The sequence below is a fragment of the Alosa pseudoharengus genome, unplaced genomic scaffold, assembly GCF_046254945.1.
Source record: "Alosa pseudoharengus isolate Yale_2024_CS ecotype anadromous, Long Island Sound unplaced genomic scaffold, YU_APseudo_1.1 YU_APseudo_1.1_scf_24, whole genome shotgun sequence".
NCBI lineage: Eukaryota > Metazoa > Chordata > Actinopteri > Clupeiformes > Clupeidae > Alosa > Alosa pseudoharengus.
The window spans coordinates 20,974,825-20,987,243 of record NW_027468689.1 but is presented as its reverse complement, the minus strand read 5'-3'; the positions used below and the strand labels follow the sequence as shown (position 1 = coordinate 20,987,243).

Genomic DNA, 12,419 nt, shown 5'->3' with positions numbered 1-12,419 from the left:
TTTTGGGCTTCACAGACACTCTTTAATTAAATGTGCAGCTGTTTGTTGGTAAGCCGTTTAACAGGGGCTTTGTTGGGAGATCTCAGACAGACCAACCCTGCCCCCAACATGTCCTAATCCTCCAACAGGGCTAAGGGCAGCTACCCTATCTGGCTCATTAACCAGAGCTCCCTCCTTTCAAATGCTTGTTGCAAGACAGAAACAGTAGGCTTCATCATGTTGCACTGATACCAAAAATACGTAGCCTATCTTCAGGCCTACAGACAGAAATAAGGGCAGACACAGACAGGTCTTTTAGTAGTTTGTTGCTTGACTGACACACACACACAGGCCAAGGCTTTTTGTATCACATTCAAATTTTACCTCAGCAGCAGAGTCAGGATGTCAGCAGTTTGGCTGACTAAACTGGTTTCAAAATTGATGACAGCCATTCCGTTATTCTATCAATTACCGGGCAGCTCACCCACTCATTTCTAAGAGGAAATGCTTACCGTAACCAACAGTCATTTCATTAAAGTTATGTCATCCTATGTACTCATTTATACTGGCCCAACACCCCTTCACTCACTGCCAATGCATTTAAAGAAATGTCAGTCATTTAAACTCAAAGGACACACACATATAACTGGTAAAGGTTTGAAAGCTACATTTTACAAATAAATACACAGAAACACACACTCTTTCTTCCATTCCTTAACAGGATGCTGCTGCGCCCCTCATGTTTATAGGGGGCCCTGTCTCTCACACAGTGCCACATACACACTCCACCTCCTTCTGTGCAAACAAAAACAGACACGCGCGAGGACGCCTGCGGGGCCTCTTCCTGTGGGGGGGCCTTTGGGTCACACGTCACCCCCCCCCCCTCCCCCCAAACACACAGAGCCAGAGTAAGGGCAAGCAGGCGGCAGGGTGACAGGCTGTTCCGCTGTCCACTGAATAAAGCAACACATTCAGAATTGGCCACAGAGAGCCCTGTGCAACGGAGCAGAATAGATTCACAAATGCCAGAGACGCATGCACACACATGATGTGCAATTCATTTCACACCAGGCACTGCATATGTCATAAGTAGGGGTGTAACGGTTCATGTATTCGTATTGAACCGAAACGGTACGGGTGTCACGGTTCGGTGCATGAATTTACATGGAGAATACACGGTATAAAAATACATAAAACTTGTGTGCGGATTAATTAATGTAATGCGCAATTACTGTTAAGTACGAGAGTTACGAGAGTTCTTTAGCGACACCTAACGCTAATCTGTAGCCTCGCCTTAGCTCTGATTGGCGCCTATGTTATTTTTTTGTCAGGTTGTCGGTCGAGTCAGTCAGTCAGAGTTAGCAGCACTAAGCGAGTGGTGGCGACCCACAAGAGTTAGAGGATCTGCTGGTCTCTTTAAGATCGCAAGAGAACTTCAGTTACAGTAGAACAGGCGTGAGAGTGGTGGATAAGATGAAACTGTGTGTCGGCGTTGTTCAGCAGTTGTTGGGTATGTGAGTGGAGATATATCGAACATGCTACACATATTCGAAGCCATCACCCAGATAGGCTACCAATCACTGAAACCAAGTCATTTCGTAATGACAGAAAGCTATGCAAATTGTGTGGTAAATTACCTTTATGTTAGGGTAACTTATAACTTCTCACATGAGGAGCTGGTAGTGTTAAGTGCATAGACAGTAAAAGAAAGTGTCGCTAACCAGGCTAATAAACAAACCATGCTACGGTGAGTTAATGTCGAAGGGCAAAGTCACGTGACTTCTAGTTGTAGTCCGTTTATGAAATGAAAGGAGCAATTTCGTTTTTTTAAAAGAAGGCAAAATAGTGTGATATTTTCACAGTTAGTAGATTATTACTGTACACACACTGAAAAATATTGAGGCATTTGTTGACTGTAGACCCTTCCATATATACAACTAAACACGCATGTTGAAGGTCTTGCTTAAGTGGATTTTTAAAAATCATTATTCTATGTAATTTGCACTTTCAGAAATAAGAGATGCTGTAGGCCTATTTTCAGTTTTATAGCTGATTGTCTTATTTTGTTTACAAGTTACAGATGGAGTCTGGGTACTTATTGTACTGTTTAGCCTACATCTTACACACTTCAGGCTGTTGCAGATAGCTCAGGAAAGAGACTGTATGACACTAGGTGGTACAGCCTGAGACATGCACAATATAAAAAAAAAACATTTGCTTTCTGCATTTTTGTTTTGCTTTTCCCTCAATTGTACCGAACCGTGATGTCCGAACCGAGGTATGAACCGAACCGTGACTTCTGTGTACCGTTACACCCCTAGTCATAAGTCAACTGACCAAACATATGCAACCAGTGCACTAAACTATTATTTCACAGCAAGTTTAACATGTGTAGATCAAAGCATAATCTGGATGCAGATGTAGACGTGAATCAGTCTGCATCCAGATAATTTTTTAAGATTATTCTTATAAATGACCAGAGATAGAGTTGAAAGGGTCAGTAACACTCCCCTCAGCTACCCACTCCCAATAACTGCTTTGAGAGTAGACATTTCAGAAAGATTAATTAATTATTTCAAAGAGCACCAGGTAGGCTTCATACCCTCCTTTTGCCTTTGAAGATCACTTAAAAAAAAAAAAAAAAAATGGCACATGGTTAAGAAAATTAAGGCACACTATAGGCATTCTGCACTTATTTTCAAATGTACGGGGCGGGCCTGTAATATACTTCCTGTTGCAATCAGCCGTCAGACAGAGCAGGCAGTGCAGTAGAGTACAGTGGAGAGCGCTGCAGTTCTCACATGGACAGTTTACTGTGTCAATTTCTGGATTCGCAAGACAAATGTATAATTATCATGTGCGTGGCCATAATTCACTGTAAACAGGATATCCAATTTGACACATTCAGATGCTATGATGGCATTACCACACTTTACATAATAGTTGTATCTAATAAAAGTTGCTAGTGGGCTTCTAATGTCTACAGCATGACAAGATACTTTCAATCATGGCGCTGTAGTTTTACAGTCTCAAAAGCCTCAAATGGGAGCCAATCATTGTCTGTTTCTTTCAGCCAACTATTCAATGCAACGACAGCAACTCTAGAAAGAGTACTAGGATTAGTATGTTGTTTTGGTGTGGCTGCCTTGGACACATAAACCTTCATTTGGTGCCATGAGAAGACACAAAAAGATTTCAGAAGAATTGTTGTACAACATGATTCAGGGCAGTTAGACATGCTAGTCCAGTGGTCTCCAACACGGTGCCCGCGGGCACCAGGTAGCCCGCGGGACGGCTATGAGGCGCCCCCAGCGCACTTTCTAAAAATAGCCAACAGGTCGCCTGCAGATCACGCTCTAAAAACACGCTCCATTGTGAAGTTTTCAATAGATATTTAAGTCTAGACCAGAACCATTTTAAGAATGTATGTAGCCATACATCTGTAACATTAAATTGATATTGGTGATACCTTTGTAGCTGCGTTAAATTTTAGCCTTTGGCTCCAAATCCGTTTCCCATTCAATCTTTAAACAACAACGGAAGCGGAGCGCATACACGATGCTCGCACGCATAGACAGTAAAGGGGGAAAAAACTTGCTTGTCTGGTGTAGCCAATGGAAGCATATCTTCAAAAGTTCTGTGGCCATTCCATGTTCGTCAAATACGGTTCTTGCATGATTGTTCAAGGACTGAAAAACAATGGCTTTAGCTCACAGGCCTTTTCTCCTCCTAGGCAACTGCCGAATAATAGCGCTGAAAATGTTATAGCATGTATGACTGAGCAGGACTGTGCATTACCCTTTTTGTCAGATCATGGATCATTTCAGGTGTGCAATAACTTTAAAATGAGTTTTCATATGTTAGGGTGGTGTGGGCGATTGCTATTGAAATGTTAAAACCGAATTGTCCACTGAAATCAGAACTTAAACAACCCCTGAATTCATAATGGTGGGTGGGTATAAATTGGGTACAAATTCTAACCCAAATTATTAATTGCACAAAAAGATAGTTTTTTTTGTAAAAAAAAAAAAATAGATTAGATTCCCCATGCAAAGTATGAAATGAACAAACTGAACAAAAATTTTGGTAGTGTTGCATAGGTTATTGATATTAAATTTGAAAATACAGTTGCTTAATATATAAAGATGTATAGGCCTGCACAATATTGATAATTTAAAAGTAAAAATCACATACAGTAGGCCTATTATTTAGGAGGACTACCCTCGCAAAAAAGGGGTGAGGGTATGTTTGTTTTAAATGAGTAGCCCTCCATATGATTTCGGGTCTTCAGGTAGCCCTCATTCCCAAAAAGGTTGGAGACCCCTGTGCTAGTCATTTCAAAGCCTTCCGTTCAACCCTCTACAGAATGGGACATCTAACTTATCAAGAGACATGGAAATAGCAACCTTTATTATCAGCTACTATCGGGTCCTTTATCTTAAGGGCTTACGTTATCATTGAGTTATCTCACCATTTTCAATCGCTACAATTGTGTTGGTTTTACCTTTGAGAGTCAATTACCTTAAGGAAAAAATATGCTTTCATTATCATTACCTTAATGTTTCAGTCCCTTTTAGGAAAATTAGATTTTAATGCCTTAACACTCCAGTGCCTAAACCTGAATCAGAGTTTAGGCATGGACATTAACTGATTGCAACAAACAAAGCACATCTGATTGCCGTGGGTGACATGAGAGTGGGAGTATTTCATGGGGAAGAAACAGGCAAGCCCCATCCTGTACACTCCAATGTGTTCTGCCCTCTGTTGAAGGGGATTACAGCATCAGGAGGCACCGTGTACATGTCGTGAAACTCACGTGCATGTCGACGTCCATGATGCATGTGTTTGTGTGTGCGTGTGTGAGTGAGAGGCACATGAACAACTGTGCTTGAGAGAGATGCTTGATTTTGAACACTGATGTTCCCCATTTCCCATGTAAAAGCAAACCAGTTTAACACTCCCAACCAATCTCTAATCTATCACGATATTAAGTAAAAAAAAAAAAAAAAAAAAAAAAAAAACCACATTGGATAGACGATTAAGTAAGATTAACCATCTGAACGATAAGAGGAAGGGACATTTGGTCTTACCGGTTTCGGCATCTCTGCCTCCTCGCCTCCCGTCCCCTTATCTCCACAGAAATGAAAGAGTTAGTCGTTTGCCACAGGATAGCACAAGCTCAATGCTGCAGACCTAGAAGACAACAAACATAGCAATCATAAGATATCTGAACTGAACAGTCAACACACGCCCACAATGTTAAACATGGCTGAGCTTTACAGTCTTAATGTTATTTTGGTAACATCATAGGAAGATTACATATTCCATGGTTCTGGTTCATAATTCTATTTTTGGAAATAATAGGGTCATGCCCTTTCAGGATTACATAAAAGTCAAATAGGCCATTTTAGAGGTGAGGGGGCCATCATCATGGTGCCAAGTCTAATAACATGCTAATCAGGGCTCGAAATTAACGATGTCCCGACGTTCCGGGGACCATAACAAATGCTTCCGGGACACAATAGAATTATGTCTGGGACAACTCTGGGACAGTAGAAAAAATGGCAAAACAAATTAAATCTAAACGTATCTTTCTCATCTGAATAAAATTATACAAAATTTGACATGGCGTAACGGGCAGCTGGCAAAAGCAGCGTTAGCCAGCTAATCTGTAAAGAAGCGGTTTTGTACACGCAGCCTTACAACACTGTTTACTGCTCTTCGAATCACTGTAGGCTTTTTTGGTACAAATATAGTATAAGATACCCAAACGGGATGGGTGCTTGCGTTTCCTTAGGAATCCGCCGTATTGGTTAAATGAATATTAAGTGACTCATAGGCCGACACAAAAACAGGGCGCGGACGGTAGGCCTAATGGGTCACTTTCCGATATTCCTAGCAGTGTTTCCCATACATTGACTAATCTGTGGCGGGGCGCCACGAAATAAAAATCGGCCGCCACAGATTAATATTCTATGTTTAATTTAATTTAAATTAAATATAAGGTCAAATCCTTGCATTGACATTGAGCTGCGCTTTTTACGCACGCAGCCTTTCCTTGCCCCGCCCCGCTCTCTCTCGTAGCCGGCTGCCACTCCTCTGTATGTGCATTAACAAAATATTCACGATTGTTGAAGGATTGTTGTTGCCACATAGAAGCATTGCATAGAAGACGTCTGGCTAAATTGCTATTAAATCCGCTTAGCATCGTGACCATGCTGCGCAAATTTGTTCAAAACTGCTGCATTGAAGTGAACTCTGCTAAGGTCTTATCACAACATAGTAGGCTACATTGAAGAGACTAAACTAAGTTAAGTTATGAAATCAAGCAGTATCTCAAAGCTAACGTTAGAATACTGTTTGGATGTCGAATTTAGCATGCTTAGCCTACTTACAGCTGCTTGTCAATTTCGTTGAAGGGCTCATTTTATTGACTCTGACACTGAATGTTTGCAAAATCCCGATGTAAATGGAAAAGTGTTTTCCAAAACTAAAAAGAGCTTGTCCCAAGGAGAAGTATGAACCTTTATTTTAACTATGTAGAAAATGTTATGAATTGCATCCACGCATCAGCAGCCTTTCAACTGTGTTACAATTGCAAGGGTTCCCTCAAACGTCTTAAAGTGACAGGCACTCAATTAGACCTATACAGCCCCCCCCCCGTTGTCCAAGTCAGCTACCGCCACAAATTGAAACACTGCGTGTTTTCTGTCAGTGACAATATCATGCTGAGCTAAATAGCCTACTGCAACTGCGATTTGACAAAACAATAGTGTTGCAAAGTAGCCTATAATTATGAAAACAGTTATATATATAAATTAGCATTTTACATTTCGCTGTGGCAGTTCTAAGCTATAGGCTATTCTTGAGTAAATAAACGAATACCGGAGAGTAGCCTATCTGACAGCTTTGTGGTAATTTCCCATGCTACTTATTGTTTTCACTGAGATCTGTGGCCATGACATCACACGAAACTGACATTGAAATTAGACACGTGAAAATAGATTATTGACGGAATGTTTTACAACCCTGTCTGTCAAAACGACGGACAATGAGAACGTCTAGTGCAACCTCAAAAAAGAGCCAAAAGTGCAATCTCTGAAAATGAGTGTTGTGTGAAACAGCAGATGTTAATAAAATGGTGTTTAATAAATTAAGTCTTCAGAACTTGCATGGTGGACCAGAAGGAGTTAATTAAGTGATGCAAGTTACTGATTATTATGCTGTTGATTATGTAGAATGGGAAAAAACAAGAACTTGAATTTGGGACACTGGTGGTTAAGTCCGGGACAGTGGCAAATAGAATTCGGGACAGCTGCGGGACACTGAGAAAAAAAAGTTAATTTCGAGCTCTGATGCTAATGATCTTTAGAGGAGGCTCATATCCTACCAACCAACGTCAAACCTTGACCACCAAACATCAACAAATTCAATATTGTTTACAAGGTGTAATAATCTAGGGCTGCACAATTATCCGGAAAAAAAAAATCTAATTGTAAGAGATGTAACCATTGCTATTTGATTTGCGATATCATTTTTGAAGTCAAACTTCAGTTGAGATCAATATTCCAAATTTCGTTTTGACTTCTGATTGGTGAGCATGCCTAGTGCATGAGAAGCACAGCACTCCTGCTAAGTGAGCTTCACTGTCTTTCACACAAGGATGACATGAATATAAAAATCAGATGTGACAAGCTTAACCATTGGGGCCGACTCAGAGTAGAGTTTAGATTCTCTGCCCGAGCCCGAACTTGACCCGACCCGCGGGCCGGGTCGGGCCGATATTTCCAGCCACTATCCTCGGGCCGGGTCCTTGATCAAGCTTGCTTTTTTTTTCTTTCTAATCATTAGCCTACTTGGGTGGGGAGCTAAAGCTATGCCATAGTCAGACTCAGAAATATTTTATATTTATCAAAGTAGGCCTAAGTAACAAGTGTATACAAAGTTAAATACCTTAGGCTCAGAGTTACAAAACGTCAATTGTAATGTCATCTGCGCAACAAGTGTCATGCGCAGCTTCTCCACTCGCACACATCACACCGGGCCTGCTGTGCTGTATTGTGTAGCTTAAGTGCAACGTGAAGCTTGAAGATGTAAAGAAAAAAAATGAAAACAGGAGAAATAACTTCGAGGAAGTTTGGAGAAAAGTCAGAGGTATGCATTTGTCAGGTATGCTTTGTTGCGTGCATTAAGTGCGCACGATGTTCACCTATGACAGCAAAAATACTTTAAGATGAACATGAAGCAGGCTTGCCATGGCAGAAATAATGATAGCCAGCCTTCAATGTCCTCTTTTGTCCTCTCAATGTCCTCTAAACGGATTTCTGTAGCTCAAACAGCTCGGAATTAGTTGAGAACGTCAGTTATAATGGCCCACGTATTTAAAAAATGTCGGGTTTAAATCGGGCTCGGGCTCATAATTACAGTTAACGTGTCGGGCCGGGTCGGGCTCGGGCACAATATGCATGGGCTCGGGTAGGGTCGGGCTTGATTTTTTGGGCCCGATCTAAGCTCTAACTCAGAGTTGCAAGCCGCATGATTATTTGTACTGTTATTAGATTGAAGATTGAATATTTGTGCAGCCCAAATTTAATCCTTAAAAGTAAGATGATTTTTGGCCCCAGCTGTGGCGCAACTGGCTGGGGCACCTGCACCGTACGCCGGCGACCCGGGTTCGATTCCTGCCCCGTGGTCCTTTCCGGATCCCACCCCTGCTCTCTCTCCCATTCGCTTCCTGTCAGTCTCCACTGTCCTATCATTAAAGGCATAAAGCCCAAAAAATATATTTAAAAAAAAAAAAAAGTAAGATGATTTTTTTGTGAGCAATTATCAAAGATTCATAACGATGTGGTGGAACAGGGCAAGGACTGCTCAATTAGCGTACATATGCGTACACCAGGATAAATACTTGTTAACTTGGCATACAATCAGAGTTAATTAATGCACAGTGCTTAAAACATCAACAACTCCAGCTACTTATGGACAACAGTCATAACTCAAGATTGAGTCTTGGAGAGAATGGGGATTAAACATGCCAGAAGTGTTCCTGGTCCTGCATCCTGATACTGCTTGGGAAGAACCATGAATTTAAAGAGAACTGGCATGCTCATCATGCTTCAGTGGACAACTGTAACATGACTCTTAAAAAAAATACATGGTACAGTCAAAGTCCTTTTAGGCAAGTCCCTCCACTCGGCGGCCATATGGCAACGCTTTTTGGGCACTCGTTGGGCATCCATTTCGGTGCTGTGTCTCCTCATCAGAAAGTCTCTGGTACAGTCCCTTCATGCGCCTGCCCCTTATGGAAACAGCCAATCAATCAGGCCAATCAGCAGTTTCCCTTCACCTTCTGATTTCATACTTTACTGCACACAAATTACTCAAGACCATATGGTAAGTACTAGTGCAGGTTGAACTGTGCTTCCTGAAAACGGAATTGACACCTGCCTTTCACGTTTTTGCGAGTAAAGCTTTTAGTTCATCAGTGCAAATATAGTTTGTCCTAAGTAGAGAGCACATGACAATGTGAAATGCATGACCAGGACATTAGATCTACTGACTACTTCAATGTCACAAATGTGTTAAGACACATCAATAAATCTTCTCATTCAATGGTTTTGTCAAAAAGAAAAACAGTTCGTATATCTATTTTGAAAGATGAAGATTTTGTAACGTATGTAATGGATTAGTAGTTTGTCCAAGCGGCTGGCCTTTTGATCATCTCGTTTCCTCCTAGTACGGATCTATACTAAACAATAAACAGCGAGCGATGGGCGATCATCAAAGATACTGCAGCATTACAGTTTACGATACACACGCACATGAGTCAACAGTGTAGCTATCAGCACACCATGAAGTTGTGTAGCATCCATTAACACAACATCAACATTGGTTGACAGGTTTCTATTCTGCATTTATACGACTGGTCGCGTGGCATGGTACCAAGTTATGCCTATGCCTAGTGTTACAATCTTTAACCCATTAATATGATTTCCCACAATCTAAAAATATAAGAAACAACTTCAGCAACGTTAAAATCACCATGTCTCTGCTTCGTAGCAGTGACCCGTCCCACATCAGGTCGTGAAAGCAATGTAGCGTTGCAAAGCTCTCTCGGACTAAAATAGCCTCTACGTCCACGCACCCAATATGGATTGCTTTTGCACCATCGTTGAAATGAGCAATACATTTCGCTCATTATGTAATTTATCATATCTTCAATTGGAGAATGTTAACGTGAGCTGAATAGAGTAACGTTAACGTGTGTTGCCGCAGGAGCCGACGTCAGAGTAACGTTAGCTACACAAGGCCATGTTGCTATGCTTACTATCACATATCATATTAACCATTCATTTCCCTCAAGGCCCAGAGTAAGACACCAACTGTAACTGTGCAGGATGATCTATTAACGTTATATGTCGCGTCTCCATAACGTATAACAATCGATTAACATTGAGGTGCAATATCGAGCTCCTATTAACATTTCAGTTAACTTTGGATACGTGTTTAAACAAGCTAAGTTAAATATTCCACGTTACATATCAACACGAGCTAGCACGCTAACTGCATAGCTACGACTGTAAACGTTGGTGAAACTAGCCACATGGAATTCCGCAAACTTTATCTTGACGCACCGTATCTATGCTAAACAGTTAGCTTCTTTTGTACTCTTGTAAATTCACTGACCTAGTGCACATTTCCATATGTACTAACAAATCCTGATTATAACTTCTGGCAATAAAGTTCACATTGGATCCAAAAATAAAACAAGAGTTTTGATGAACCACAAATTAGCCTGCTGCCGCTATTATTATTTTTTTTCATTGCAAACCTGACGCTACCGCGCATTCAAGTCCCGCTTGTTGGAAAGAAACGTTACGTTGCCGCTAGCTCCAGTAGCTTCTAGGCTAGTTCTAACCTGGCTGTTAATACGATTTCGTTATTCAACCATGAGATTAAAAAGGCATCTACACCAACGTTACTGTATAAAGGGCAATAGCTATAAGGACTAAATACAAACGGACTGAAAACCCGCTAACGTTATCGTAAATAATACCGTTAGGTAACGTTAAGTGCCTAACATCCAAACCCTGAGAAGCCACTTGAAAGATAAAACTCACCTTGTTGGAAGGACTGCTTGTTCTAACAGATAATAAATTCCCTAGGTCCACTCTGTCATTTAAGTATCTTTTTTATTCAGGACAAATAAACATTCAGTAGGCTACAATAGTTTTAAAACGACCACTGTCGTACGCCTCCACGCTGAAATAACGGCAAGGACCAAACTGAAGAAGACCTCACCTAACTTGATAGTATCCACGGCAAGGACGGCTTGTGAGGCAACCAATATGGCCGTCGTCATGGGAGTCAAAATGAGGCGTGGTTCAATTGATTGATGAGAAGGGGGTATGAGCGCGCCCCACTGTGATAATATAATGATTAAGTTGACGAATTAAGTACAATAAATAAATAAATAAATAAATAACCTCTAGTCTACACATTGAATGTTTGCTTATGCTGGCTATCATGATTCATGTGAGGTGTAGGCCTATGAACTCGAATCAATTTAGACTGACAATACCCTCAGTGGTTCATGGTAGCCTAGTTCATGACGAAGAAATAAGTTTGGTCATCTACTAAAACATCAGGATGGGGGTGTGTGCTAGCTTTTAACTTCCTGAAGTCCACAATGAGCTCTTTGGTCTTCTTGGTGTTAGGAGCCGTGTTGTTGTCGGTGCACCACGTTATGTGCTGGACTTCCCTGTAGACCGTCTCATTGTTGCTGATAAGACCCATCACCTGTCGTCTGCAAACTTGACAATGGAGTAAAGGAGAGGGCTCAGCACATAGCCCTGTGGTACACCGGTGTTCAGGGTGAGGGTAAGGAGGTGTGGTTATCTAACCTAACAGACCTCGTCTACTGGTTAGGAAGTCCAGAATCCAGAAGGAGATATTGATGCCCAGTTCACTGAGTTTGGTGATCAGTTTGGAGGGGATGATGGTGTTGAATGCTGCTGAAGTCAATGAACAGCATTCTCACTATTGTCAAGGTGGGACAGGGCGGAGTGTTGTATGATGGTATCCTCCTTACCTGTTCTGACTGTGAGAAATTGGAAGGGGCCCAGTGAGGGTGGTAAGCAGGTCTTGAGGTGGGCCAGGACCAGCCTCTTGAAGCATGAAGATGGGGATGAGTGCAACTGGACGGAAGTCATTAAGGCTCATTGCAGTGGAGTGTTAGCCTGAAAAATCCAGACCCTGATAATCTAGAAAGATTAAGGGTCTGGCAAAAAACAATGTAATGGCCCAACTCGAGGGGCGGCAACAAGCATGCATTTAAAAATCTCACTGCACGCAATTGGATAACACTAGACCATGTTTACTAGTCTGAATGATTTCGGACTTCGACGCAATCGGATAACACTACGACCAATGTGTACTGT

The 12,419-nt window shown here is 41.5% G+C and overlaps 1 protein-coding gene across 2 annotated transcripts in view; it reads right to left on the bottom strand.

Moving 5' to 3' along the window:
• LOC143142502 (radixin) overlaps positions 1–11,333 on the bottom strand; it is a 55,164-nt gene extending 43,831 nt beyond the window's left edge. Inside the window, exons 1-2 of one of the 2 annotated variants that reach the window (XM_076303426.1) lie at positions 11,281–11,333; positions 5,070–5,172 (exon numbers count right to left, since the gene is read on the bottom strand). In XM_076303426.1, coding sequence (XP_076159541.1) covers positions 5,070–5,081 — 12 coding nt within the window. In that variant the 5' untranslated portion in view covers positions 5,082–5,172; positions 11,281–11,333. The other variant, XM_076303425.1, reaches the window with a different exon arrangement.
• Positions 11,334–12,419: the final 1,086 nt, after the last annotated feature.